Genomic DNA, 14511 nt, shown 5'->3' on the forward strand with positions numbered 1-14511 from the left:
TACAGGTATTTACTTACACAAGAAAGTTTCCTGACGCAGACAAAGATCTTTCCTCTCGCCTACTTCCCTCAAAAGGGTTCCCAAAAGAACGTTTTCGAAGCATTGTTTTAACAAGAATCTGTTGAGAAAGTGTCAATTTTTTAAGATTGTAAAGATCACTTTTATTCGATTGTGGACTAAATAATGCCAATGCTTTAAACCAAGAAAACTGTGTAAAGGTTTTGCAGTTTAAAAATGAGTTACTGGAACTCACTGCAAGTTGTCTACAAACTTGTCTTGTTTAGCTAGTGGGTGAGGATGCTAAATATGTCAGCATCACGTGTGCGTGTCCAGGGCAATCTTACATAGAGACTTCCTTCGATTAGTTTTTCCACGAGGGTGTGTTGTGTGGGTTCAGAAGAGTAAAGCTTTTGACTGCTTTCTGTGGCTACAAGCTGTGTGTTTGGACAATACAGGAAGAACTTGAATCCTGCAAAGAGAAATTTCTTTCTCTCTCTCCTCTGTGGAAAAGTAAAACAAAATCATCAAGTAGCTGTTCTCACTCACCATTAACCTATAAACCACTCTTTCTGGAAATCCTATGTTGAAAGGAAAAGACTTTCAGTGGCATTGAAAGTGCAAATCCTCCATCTGGTGAATGAAATATGGTAATCTCCCTAGTATCTGGCATGCATGGGGTAGGGGGGATGCCAGCTACATGAGAAATACTAATGGCGGTTGGGAGAACTTGACCTGTCACTGCCACAACATGAATGTGCATTTAAAAAATGAGTGACAGTGACTGCTCATAAATATCATCAGCAAGTTTTTGATCAAAAGATTAGATTAGATTAGATTACATTACATTACAGTGTGGAAATAAGACCTTCGGCCCAACAAGTCCACACCGACCCGCCGAAGCGTAATCCACCCATACCCCTAAATTTACCCCTTACCTAATACTACGGGCAATTTAGCATGGCCAATTCACCTGACCTGCACATCTTTGGACTGTGGGAGGAAACCGGAGCACCCGGAGGAAACCCACACAGACATGGGGAGAACGTGCAAACTCCACACAGTCAGTCGCCTGAGGCAGGAATTGAACCTGGGTCTCTGGCACTGTGAGGCAGCAGTGCTAACCACTGTGCCACCCACGAAGAGAGAGGTAACTAAACAACCAGTTCTCAAAGTGAGGAAACGTACTCCCATCTGGATAAATCAGTCACTCTGCCGTGTTAAAGTCATCAGGGAGTTAAAATTCTGATTTTCCTCTTCTGAATCTCGAATTTTTGTATTGTGGAAGAAATATGTGAAGTACGGAGACACCTTTGTGATTGCCAGTTGCAGAAAAAGTCTGGATGTTTGGGTCTCGAATAATGAGGATTTTACTGTACTGAGAACGAGTGCACTCACAACATCCTGTAAATAGCAAAGTGGAAGGAGTCAGAAGAAACCTCAAGGAAAACAACTCTCAATATCTGTAATCTGAACTGGTACTAGAATTGTGACTGATTTTTTGTCCTTCCCCATGCATGATATTTGTGTCCTGTCTAACTTCTTGGTGTTGTTTGAGTGTCTATGGGAAGTTTAAATAAGGATAGAGTTTAAACTTGAAATAGAGAAACTGGGCACTTTGAAAATTCTAATTTTTAGATTTGCGCAATAATGTGACTTGATTTCCAGCGCACTGAGTGAGTCATTACAATATATTTAAGAAAGTTGCACTTGAAACTAAATGAATCAAAACATCTCTTTACACAATTCAGACCCTCCTGTTGCATATGATCCCTTTATCAGAGCTGTTTGCAATATTTCTGACCAAAGGCAATAGTCATGTATGGACAAAGTTACAACAAAAAACAGTTTCACTTTAATGTAGTAATTTGGGGGATTGGTGATCCATTTGTCCATTTAATATAAAATTTTCCACTAATTTCATCACATAATTGTGGAAACTAACAAGAGTTGTGTGAACCAATTACTGAGATGGAAAGAGACATGCTACATTATTAAACTACAGAAATAATAATGACAGATTTTAAAATTTCTAATGAAGCATGCCAACAAAAACAATTTGGGCAGGAAGAATAATTTTATTCTGTGCATGTGGTATTTATTGTCTGCTGCTGACATGAATTAACCTGCATCATTAGGGATTCTGGTTGTTCTTGCCAAGTTGTTAGTTTGTTTATATTTGGCATTGAGGCTGATTTAGAAATAGATTTACCCAGTGTATAAAATCTTGTAGCTGGCAATGAATATTACAGTTACTACCACATTGTACATTTAAGACTGTCCAAAAGCTGCCTTAGCACCATACACCAAATCGAAGAGCATTTGCTCGTTCTCGTACTTACTCAGTTGTACCAAGAGCACCAAAGACTCAAAAGAGACAGCAAGTGACTGCAACATCATAAACAGCAGTAAACTAAGGCTGATCCTCTATAACTATGCATGATACACACTCCTGAGCAATATTCATTGGAGATGTAGTGGCTTACTTAAGTGGGTGATCAAAATTCATCAAAATAGTCTCTTACGACAGTTGCCAGGCTTGGAATATGTTTGACCGAATTCTCAACCTCCTCTTCAGTAACTTCAACAAGTATACAATTCTCATCCTCTGTAGGAAGTGCTTCAGCACCATGTCTTGTCACCCAGGGATGTATCTAAAAATTAAAGGAAATAACCATGAATGAGATTCCTTCTGCACAATTTGAATTATTTACAATTTTCAATAACTACAAAAGATAAGTAATAACTGGCTATTTGATATTTGTGCAAATATATTTCAAAGTAATTTCTCCAGTCTAGAATGTTTGAGACTAAATAATTTCTGTGTTATAAGTAACATTAGAATGCCTAACCATAAGTGTGTGAAACCAAAAGTCTGATAAATATAAATATTTATCTGGAACATAAGGACTGATAAAACATTATAAAGCGCTTTTACTGAGTTAATGACTTCTTGATTTGTTGCAGGGTCAAAAGGTCATGTTAATGGGCCACTTGTGGGTGTCCTCAAAAGATTTCTGAACAATAATTTTCCAGACTGGGATTGTTACAGTGTATATAGATGTAGCAACAGTTTGGCTACTTGAAACTTTATAAACAATTGTTCACTTTGGCAGTTTCCTCTGAAAGAGGGATAATTTTAACTATCAAAGGCATTAGAAAATTGAAATATTTAAAATGTAAATCCAGATTCCAAATCGCCTCAAACCATGTCCTTCTGGTTTTAATAGAAGCTGTGTGGCTGCTAAGAACTTTAAGGAGGCCTTGGGCATCCGTTATGATAAGTCTTTCACTTACAACATTGTTTGAATTTCCTAAGTCTTGGGAAATCCAACTGAAGAAAACGGCTGCATCTATAAAGTAAGTACCTTGGAAGTACCACCATGGGCCAAGAAAATTAAGAATATTTCCTAGGCCTGACAACTTTACCTGGTTCACTTGCCATGTTTGAGGACCAACATCCTGTTATGATCTTCCTTCCCCCAACCAGCAGCAATTACTCTTGATCAGGAGAAACCCTTTACTCAAATACCCCCCAATCTCTCACTGCTTCCTAGCCTGCTCTTTGCATGGGTGCATTCTTGTGCAACAGGCTTTCCCACCCAGCAGACAGACAACCTGTTAATCAGATTGGTCCTAACAATATCAAGGCCAAATCAACAATAATTTGTAAGAACAGAAGTGCACATTATCAAAATCATGGTAATTGTATAAGGAAAATGATGAAAATTCATGCCTAATCTGTATTTTATAACATGTGCTTAATTAAATTTTAACAACTGACCATCCACTTACAAAGAAGAAAACTGTTAGCATTAGGAGCATGGCTTTTAATTTTTACTCTTTTCTTGCAGTTTCATTAATCTTTGGCCATTGTGGGGCAGAAGAATTAGCCAGTTTGCCTGGGGAAGTATTTAGCAGAGCTAAGGTATTTTTCAATGGCAGTAAAATTGGAACACATATTGATAGTCAAGATAGTGTTTGGCAAGAAGATACATTACTGTTTTTCTGATTTTGGGACAGTGAATATATGAATATATTTGAAAGACTGCAGTCAAATAATCAAATGTTTTAGCTGTCTAAATTCTTCACAATTCTGAAATTGGCATGTTGAAACTTCAGCACCCATTAAATAAATTAATATTTCAAAAAAATTAATTTCCCCAAGATAGGTAACATTCCATGAATTGAAGTGAAAACCCTAAAGTCATATCCTGAAGAGATAATCTTGCCTTTTGCTACCCCATCTGATGACCTTCCACTCCACCCCAGTTTAACCTCTTTTGCTACTGAAGACTGTGGACTTACACTGAGATATTGTTCCGATGCTTTCATTATTTGAACATGATATTTTTATATATTGAATGAACTCTAAACAGCTTACAGTTCAGAGACACAAGGAAGTCAACAGAATCAATTACATTACAGCTTTTTGTGTTGTGTGCATTACAAAAGTGATAAGAACATGAGAATGCTTGATGGTGTAATAGTTCTTTGTCTTACCTTGATCTGTGAAACTGTAATCCTGGTTTCTGGGCTTTTATCTAGCATTTTAATAATGAGATCCTTGAGTTCTTCAGAGAGGTCTGGCCTAGCTCGCAAAATTAATAATAAGCATTAAATATACATACCCAAAAGGTAGAATTATTTCCCACATTCAATTATTCATTCCCTCACCCCACAAAAGCCAAATTGCTGAACAAGAATAAAAAGTTTGACTGAGAAAGAAATAAAATTCAGATATAAATGAAGTTCAGAAAAAACACAAGCACAATAAAACAGATCTAAACTTGCAAAAAAATGTATAAGTTTTCCAACCACTCACTGCTCAGGAAACTCCACAGGCTGGTTCTTAATTTTGTAATGCAGATTTAGTATCTGATCATCCATGAAGGGGCACTATCATAAAAATTGAGCTTTATCAGTTTTATATCCTTCAAGATTTTACAAGCTGCAAATGTAGACATGTCAAATAATCAAGAAATACAATAGATTAAAAAAGTTATTAAAGGCATTATGGTTAAAAAGTAGTGACTTTAATAAAATTACTGTATTAAATGATGCAGCGCAATTTAGCACTTCTTATACTTACATGCCCCAAAACGAAACAGTATAACGTGATGCCCATTGCCCAAACATCCAAAGCCTAATCAGAGAAATTATAATCAGGTTCCAAAATGAAACAAATATCAATCTGTTACAGACCTCAGTCTAAAATCTGGGATTGTATCCCAACCATGAATAACCCATAGAGAAGTAGCTCAAGAAACATTTCAAATAAAAAGTAATACATACTTACATTTCACAGTAAGGTCTAATATTTGTTTTACCAAAGAGGAAAATTCCATAGGAATTTCCACAGGATTTGGGAGGTTATGTTGCGGCTGTATAGGACGTTGGTTAGACCACTTTTGGAATATTGCGTGCAATTCTGGTTTCCTTTTGATTGGAAGGATGTTGTGAAACTTGAAAGGGTTCAGAATGATTTACAAGGATGTTGCCAGGATTGGAAGGTTTGAGCTATAGGGAGAGGTTGATTAGGCTGGGGCTGTTTTCCCTACAGTGTTGGAGGCTGAGGGGTGACCTTATAGGGATTTATAAAATCATGAGGGATATGGATAGGATAAATAGACAAAGTCTTTTTCTGGGGTGGGGGAATCCAGAACTAGAGTGCATAGGTTTAGGGTGAGAGGGGAAAGATATAAAAGAGACCTAAGGGGCAACATTTTCATACAGAGGGTGGTGCATGTATGGAATGAGCTGCCAGAGGAAGTGGTGGAGGCTGGTGCAATTGCAACATTTAAAAGGCATCTGGTTGGGTATATGAATAGGAAGGGCTGGGAGGGATATGGGCAGAGTGCTGGCAAGTGCGACTAGATTAGGTTGGGATATCTGGTTGGGTTGGACGAGTTGGACTGAAGGGTCTGTTTCTGTGCTGTACATCTCTATGACAATGACAAAATGGAGGGGCTTGCGTTGAAATAGATTGGATAGAAATTGCAACTAAGGCTTAAAAAGGAACATGCAAAATATCTTCACATTCCACTAAAATAGATTGAACTTCAAGACTCAAAATTAGCTCTAACATAAAACACAACAAAATGTGAAACTGAAAAGGCAGTTGTAGAAATTCAAGAATTTCAGATAATATATATTGTAGGCTATTAATAGATCGGCCAGAAATGATTTTTTTTTTTTACCTTGCCATGAAAATTCTTCCTGGTTTCTGAAATGGTCTCAGGAGCCATGAATGCAGGTGTGCCCACACTGCTGGTCAGAAGGGCATCTGTTCCCTCAAACTGGTTGCTAACCCCAAAGTCAGCTATTTTGATATGGCCATCTTCTCCAGCCAGGAGATTGGAAGGTTTAATGTCACGATGAATGATCTTTTGATAGTGCACTGCATATAAAACATTTCTTGTTTAGGTCAATTTTAAACTCTTCAATGTGACATTGCAGGACTATAGTTCAAGACAGAGAAATATATTTAACACTCCGTTTCAAATGTCTATCACCAATTTCCTCCACTACAAATAAAAAACAATGCACTAATATATAAAATCTTCAAAGTATTTAACACCCCAATATACTCTGCAAAAGTAAAAGTAACTGGATGCTACATGTGCAACTACTGCATTTTTCTTCATTAACACTTTGCCTTCAAAACAGGTACAATCACAGCAATAAAAACCAAAAAACTCAGTTGTAGTAGCTATCTCTGATTATTCTACATCTTATACAATGGTACAGACACTATTACTGAAGGGTGCTACAGCATGATCTGATGGGGAATCTCTCCTTCCGATTTCCCTACTTACGTTTCCTATCTCAAGGCATACTATTTCGGCAACGTCATGCATTATCCCACATGCAGTGATACTAACCTTATACCACACATGCATATCTCAAAATTCAGTTACAGAGCAGTATAAATGAAGATAACAAGCACAACACTTGCTTAGTTGCAGGGGTTGTGTATAGAGTAGAAAAACAAGGGAATGGGGAAAAAGAAGAACATTAACACCATTTCATCCAAAAAAACCCACTTCTTGTCCCCCTAACCACAGCCACACAGTGGAACACATCCTAAACTTACAGAATTCAATTCCCATAATCAAGTCTTGAAAGTAGAATCGTGCTTGTTCTTCGGACAAGGGTTTTTCAGTTGGAACCTCCATTACAGGGCTGAAACAATATAGAAATAATTGGATACAAATTGGTGCAGTTGAAGCCCCTTGAATTCTAACTTTCCATAATTATACATAATTTCAAGTTTTGCAAGAAATGGAAACATTGTACATTTTTGATTTGTTCAATGCCTCTAGGAGAGGCTGGATATTAGTCCCTTTTCCACCTGGGAAGAGAACTGTAAGAAATTAAAAATATCCCATGTCACTTCCTTCTTAAATGTCAATCCTCAACTAAGGCCTGGATGCATTTTGAAAGAAAATCCTGACAAGTATTCATTGCTGTTGTATATACCTACAGCTGCCTGTACAGGACAAACAGCAGGTGTTTGCTAGATTACAATATGTGATCAGTGTGAACAATTTAAAATAGTAACTCTGGAAGAGCTGTATAAATAAAACAAAACATCTGGTTTTAACAGTATAACATACATTTATAACCTATCAATATTGCATAAAAATGTGACTGTGGTCCTAGAAAAGGACAAAAAGCTAATTGAGATTTCAAATTAAACATGTTTAAAGATAAAACTGTAAATTTTATTTGCATGTTATTTTCCAATATTCAGAAGTGAAAAAAAAATTGAGTGTTAAGAGTGACAAGAACCATAAACATTAGAGAACATTTACCAGCGCTGTGGGCATATATGGAACGCAACAAAACATTTGGTCAAAGAAACCACTAAATATTTTCTAGAAGTACATGGGTTTGCACTTTGCAGTCAGTAGTGAAGGTGTCAACCTGCCACTCAATGTTGACATTACTCACAGATCTTTTCAGAGCTTTTCAGTGGCAATTTGCACTATGAGAAATCACTTTCAGGTCAGCACCATTTCTCAAGGATCTGTGCCATGTGCAAGCAGGCAAAACAACAACAAGGCTTTTAAACCAGATCGAAAAATCCCCAATATAACTGGTCAGGATTTGTGTTTTTGGACCCCACCATTTACAGGTACATCACTTCTTGTTCCTGACTCTGTAGTGCCCGATGCAGGTTTTGTTTAATTGGCTAATTATAAACAGCCAAAAGATGGCTTATCATCCAATTGGGCAAGTGGGCTCTCAATGTTTGGGTGAATGGAGGGTTTTCAAAAGGGCTTTCATTCTATAATAAGGAGACTGGCAGCCTTCTGATGCAACTAAGAGCAAGATGGAGGCATCCTCTCAGTGTTTTAAAAATCTCTGAGAATAACATTAACCATGCCTGCCAGACTACCTTAACATACCCAAAGGGGTGCTGCCATTTTCCTGCATCTGTAGGGTCGTAGCATAGCATGTAAAGTGCTTCAGGTTTTTCCATCTGTTGCTGGAAGATCATCTTTGTTCACTGCTTGTATTTCAGTCACCAAAGAGGCCACCTGCTGACTGGAGAGCAGCCTTAATTGCTTCAAGTTGGCTACCTATCACTTCAGATGGGTGTCTGCCTTGCTCCTGATCCAGCCTCTTTAAAAAGTGCAACTTAAGTAGCAAACTGGCACACTGGCTGGAGGCAGGAAATTCCAGGAACTATGTTTCCAAAATTCTGTCCCAAGTCTAAACCAGGAAGCATAAATTATTTCATTCATTGTAAAATCATACAAATAAAGTAAAATAAAGAGAGGAAGAACAATTGGTGAAAGATACAAAAAACAAAAAGAAAAAGTAAACTTGTTTAAAAATCTCCAATGCTAATTAAATTCTGTAGAAATTAGGGTCTATGCATATAGAATTAAGTTCTGAGAGGTTGCTTGGAAGAAATTCACTGACATGAATTCACCAGCTCTAACTTTCCAGACACCTGTTGTGAATGACTACAGTACACCTGTGTCCTCACATTAATTTAAATGCCTAATCTCTCTGATAGGTACTGATGTAGCTCAGCCTTTGAAGGAGGAGGATAACCTGGACAGTAAATTCCTGATGTAGATGTTTAATTATGCATCTATGAACTCCTAAAGTTGCTGTCAGATTTACATTGTTATAACGGAGAGGGTTGTAGCCTCACTGTTATCCTCAGTGCAAAATCAGGGACAAGATGTTTATATTTATAGATGTGAAGTCTCAAAACAAAATACTGCATATCCATCATTAATTAATACAAGTTATTTAAATTCTTCTGCTTTACTGTCAAACCAAGGAAGTGGTTCAATCAAAGGAGCTAAACAATATTATACTGCACTAGTGCTAATGTTTTTGAGTTTAGCAAAATTTAGCTATATTTGTGATGAAATAATATTTGATAAACGTATCCAAATTCCTAGACAGAGGAGATAGGGACAAACTCATTCTTTTGACAGAAAGATAGAGAATCAGAGAACACAGATTTAAACTGGACAAGCAAGAGACCTAAAGGCTACATGGAAAAACATATTTTTTAATGGACTGAGTGGTTAGGATTTGTAACAAATTGCTCAAGAGTGTGGTAAGGAAGGTTCGTTTTTTTATTCCTATCGATTGATGTGGATAATTTTGTTACCATCATTAGATGCACTTGAACTATTTGGCTCACTACCACATTTCTGACAAAGTCACCAGACTCGAAACGTTAACTGTGTTTTCTTCCCACAGATGCTGCCAAACCTGCTGAGTTTCTCCAGCAATTTCTATATTGTGACAGATCTCCAGCATCTGCAGCTCTTTGCTTTATTTGTTTGACTCTCTAGGCCATTTCAGAGGACATTTACGATTTAACCACACTATTGTGGATTCAGAATCACATATAGGTCAGAGTAGGTGTGGCAAGTTTCCTTCCCCTGAAGGACATCAGTGAATCAGAGAGATTTTTATAACAATCAACAATGATTGCCATTAGACTACATCTGAGGAGCAGGAAAGTTGATGTTTGTCCTGGTGAAGAGCTTATGTTCTAAACGTTGACGCACCTACTCCTTGGATGCTGCCTGACCGGCTGTGCTATTCCAGCACCACACTTTTTGACTCTGATCTCTAGCATCTGCAGTCCTTACTTTCTACTTGCCATTACACTAGTTTGTTTTTTAAATCCAGATTTTATTAGATTCAAATTTCACCATCTGACATGGTGAAATTTGAACCCAAGTCTTCAAAATGTTAGCAAAGGAATCTGAGTTATTAGTCCAGTGACATCACTGATCTAGCTTCTGACTTTTAAAAAGGTATTAGGTAAGTACCTAAGAGAAAATAAAATCTGTTACAGAAAAAAAAGAGACTACCTGAATTGCTTTTACAGAGAGCCAGTGATTATTCAATGAATCAAATGGCATCCTTCTGAAATGCAACAATCCAGCAAATTTCCATATGCAATGAGTTTGCTTACGATTTAGTGTAGCGTGGGATATGCCTATCTTTAAAATGAGAAGAGACTCAAACTGGGGCATCTATGAGCATAAGCCATCCACCTTCTTAACTGGAGAATAAAAGTGAAATATTTAAATGACAATTGGAAAAAGGAAGGAGAAAAAGAATAATACTTACCCTTGTTTCACAAGCTCAAAAACTGAAAGGGAAATAGACTTACAGTAAGTTTCTGTAGAATACATTTTGTTACATAAGAGTATTAACATGATTTAACACTTACATAATGATCCTGTTATGTTGATATCACACAGAGGAGTTAATTTTTTTTTATTTAGCAGCACCTGAGGAGACAGAAACAGAGTTAGAGCTTCGGGTCCATTGAATCTTCTTTGGAAATGTTTTGAAGAAGAGTCTTTGGACTCAAAGCCTTAACTCTGTTTCTCTTTCCACAGTTGCTACCAAACCTGCTAAGTTTCTCTTGCATTGTTTTATTTCAGGTTTCAAGCTTGTGCAGTACTTTACTTTTATTTGACTTTTTAATCTCGACGATTTACATCATCACATAGCAGATTGGTATGATTCTCATTTGTTTACAAACACTTTTTCATAAAATAACTTCATTTTCTACTTCCCAAAAAAAGTCCCCAAAGTTCCTCCATCCAACTCGCCTCGTGTAGGTAGTATGGTGAATGTCAAATTGTATGCCTCTGACCTGAGCTCAGCAGAACCCAGCTGCAAATCTGGTCTTAGATCATTTAAACATTAAGGCAAGATTACAGATTGTAAAACAAGTGCAAAATATTGTGGATGCTGGATGCCTGAGATAAAAACAGTGCTGAAGAAACTCACCAAGTCTGGCAGCATCCATGGTGAGAGAAACAGAGTTAATGTTGAGTCCTATCCAACTTTTCTTTGTTCCAAAGAATCAGATTGAACAAGAAATATTAACTCTGCTCTCGCTCCACAGGCGCTGCCAGACATACTGATGATTTTTTCCTTGCACTTCCTGCTTTAACAATTGCTAACCATTACATACCACAAATGAACAGAAGAAAGTAGTGTACTTCTGTAGGTGTTAAAAATTTCTGACAATGGGTCGCTTTTTCCTGAGTCTGCTATCAGAAAAAGCATTCTGACCAACTCAGCTCCGTCAAAATACTACTAAAATGTATTCAACTGATTAAGAAGTAATGCTGCAAATCCAGTTTGCTTTGGGACTACTGGTGCACAAGGCAGAGAAAACTCTGAGGAAGGGTCACTGAACTCGAAACCTTAACTCCGATTTCTCTCCACAGATGCTAGCAGACCTACTGAGCTTTTCCAGCAATTCCTGTTTTTGTTAGTGATTTAATGAATGGGAGTTTGCACTCAGATTGAAGAGATTGAGTTGTCAAGATTTAAACAAGACTGAAAAGAATCATTTTGCTTAGCTAGTGGGAAGAATCTCCAATTTGCTCCCACTTTAAATGTCAGTTTTGGGATTAAACGTTGCCAACTTGGGAGGGATAAGAGAAAGCAAGACCATGGAAGTTAAGAATAATTTTGACTGGTTCCACTGTAAAGTAAAAAATGGAGTGAGATTTTCAGTTGATTTAAAAATTAAATGCGAAGAACGTTTTTGAGGTTTCAAGTATAAGATGCATATAAAAATAGTACTTATTCAATGTTGCTTTTAATTCATTTGTACAGTAAATGTCTTAAATCTTGAAATCTTGTCATGTGATGCTTTGCCAGTCACTGGAAATTCAAATCTTGCATCTTTCTAAATGTAATCGGTCTCTATGGGAACCATAACAAATTCAAAATATTTACTCAATTGGCAGTGGAACTCCAAAACGTTTTATAAATGGCATATATGGAGAAGGAAAAGTAGCCTAAACAAAGTATTGGCATTAAATACTGACTGCATTTATGCATGAAGTATGAACAGTGTCCAATTCAGTCCTAAATCTCAACTGGTGAATGGTGACATTAATTAGAAATGTTCTTAAATGACTGAAACAGTTCTGTAGAAGTCTTTAAGAGGTTATTTTATAGGTTCACATTTGTCAGTTCTATATACAATCAGAAAATAAACTTAGATTGCCAACAGAATATTGGCATTCATTGTAAGAGGGATGGAATGAGAAAATAACAAAGTTTTAATGCTGCTGTACCTGGCCTTGGTGATAGCACATCTGAAGTACTGTGTATAGTTTACTTATTTGAAAAAGGATATAATCGCATTCGCAGCGCAGAGAAATTCAGCTGACTCATTCCTGGGATGAAGGGCATATCAAAGAAAAAGACTGAACAGTCATTTATCCATTGTAATTTAGAAAATTGGGAGGGAAACGGACAACACTCTGATGGGACTTGACAGTGTGGAGGACGTTTTCTTTTTTGGAAGATTGAAAATTTGATGACACATTTCAAAAATTACAGGTTGTCTTATTAAGGAAGAGGTGAAGATAACATTTTCTCTCAAAGGGTGTTAGTATGTGGAATTCGCTCCTCTAGAAAATATTAGAAGTTGGGTAAGGGAACCTGTTCAAGGGTGACTGAGATAGATTTTAGATTATCAAGGATGTTTGCTGGACAGAGGTGGATGGGAAAAGTGCAGAAAGAAAACCGAGAATGAGATCTCATACAGAGTCAACCAGGATCGCACTGGACGATGGACAAGACAAGTAGGACAAGTAGGTTGAATAGCCTACTTCTACTTTTATTCCATCAAATCTTTGTGATATGTAAAGCACATAATTCATAAATTAACATTATTGAAACTATTACAATTCACTGGGGTATTGCAACATAAATTGAACCCTGCTATTAGAGTCATAGAGATGTACAGCACGGAAACAAACCCTTCAGTCCAACCTGTCCATGCCGACCATATATCCCAGCTCAATCTAGTCCCACCTGCCAGCACCCGGCCCATATCTCTCCAAACCCTTCCTATTCATATACCCATCCAAATGCATCTTCAATGTTGCAATTGTCCCAGCCTCCACCACATCCTCTGGCAGCTCATTCCATACACATACCACACTCTGCGTGAAAAGGTTGCCCCTTAGGTCTCTTTTATATCTTTTCCCTCTCACCCTAAACCTATGCCCTCTAGTTCTGGACTCCCCGACCCCAGGGAAAAGACATTGCCTATTTATCCTATCCATGCCCTTCATAATTTTGTAAACCTCTATAAGGTCACCCCTCAGCCTCTGACACTCTAGGGAAAACAGCCCCAGCCTGTTCAGCCTCTCCCTGTAGCTCAGATACTCCAATCTTGGCAACATCCTTGTAAATCTTTTCTGAACCCTTTCAAGATTCACAACATCTTTCCGATAGGAAGGACACCAGAACTGCACGCAATATTCCAACAGTGGCCTAACCAATGTCCTGTACAGCCGCAGCATGATCTCCCAACTCCCGTACTCAATACTCTGACCAATAAAGGAAAGCATACCAAACGCCTTTTCACTATCCTATCTACCTGCGACTCCACTTTCAAGGAGCCATGAATCTGCACTCCAAGGTTCAGCAACACTCTCCAGAACCTTACCATTAAGTGTGTAAGTTCTGCTCTGATTTGCCTTCCCAAAATGCAACACCTTGCATTTATGTAAATTAAACTCCATCTGCCACTCCTCAGCCCATTGGCCCATCTGGTCAAGATCCTGTGTGGATTAAGTGTGGAGAGTGCAGACAGTTTGGCTTAAGCCTTCTAATCCTCCTCAGGCATGGTGACAGAGGACTGGAGGATCGTAAATTTCTCATTCACCCATATCGGGGAAACATTTTCAATCAACAGTTCGGAAAAAGCAAAGGACTTACACAGATAAAACTTGTTAAAGGATTGAGCTTTCTAATGAAGGTACAGAGAGAGAGAGTTGAAATAAAAACACAGTGCTGGAGAAACTTGTAGGTCTGGAAGGATCTGTGGAGTCACATAGTTAAAGATGTAGGGACTGGAGTAATCCATTCAGTGCACCAGGTTTACTCCGCATTCAATGAGATCATGATCTGATAATTCTCACCTCCACTTATTTGCCATTCCCCTCAACCCTTGATTCCCTTACTGATAAAAAAAAA

The 14511-nt window shown here is 37.7% G+C and overlaps 1 protein-coding gene across 7 annotated transcripts in view; it reads right to left on the reverse strand.

Moving 5' to 3' along the window:
* The window catches only part of LOC122562668 (calcium/calmodulin-dependent protein kinase kinase 2-like), a 98747-nt gene that overhangs the window by 22414 nt on the left and 61822 nt on the right, over positions 1–14511 (reverse strand). For 6 of the 7 annotated variants that reach the window (XM_043715706.1, XM_043715710.1, XM_043715708.1 and 3 more), the window contains exons 8-15: positions 10618–10639; positions 7094–7182; positions 6198–6397; positions 5090–5143; positions 4823–4896; positions 4501–4588; positions 2523–2651; positions 18–118 (exon numbers count right to left, since the gene is read on the reverse strand). In XM_043715706.1, the coding sequence (XP_043571641.1) occupies positions 18–118; positions 2523–2651; positions 4501–4588; positions 4823–4896; positions 5090–5143; positions 6198–6397; positions 7094–7182; positions 10618–10639 (757 nt within the window). Of the gene's footprint in view, positions 1–13; positions 119–2522; positions 2652–4500; positions 4589–4822; positions 4897–5089; positions 5144–6197; positions 6398–7093; positions 7183–10617; positions 10640–14511 lie in introns of those variants that run through there. The other variant, XM_043715712.1, reaches the window with a different exon arrangement.

The sequence above is a fragment of the Chiloscyllium plagiosum genome, chromosome 25 (genome assembly GCF_004010195.1).
Source record: "Chiloscyllium plagiosum isolate BGI_BamShark_2017 chromosome 25, ASM401019v2, whole genome shotgun sequence".
Lineage (NCBI taxonomy): Eukaryota > Metazoa > Chordata > Chondrichthyes > Orectolobiformes > Hemiscylliidae > Chiloscyllium > Chiloscyllium plagiosum.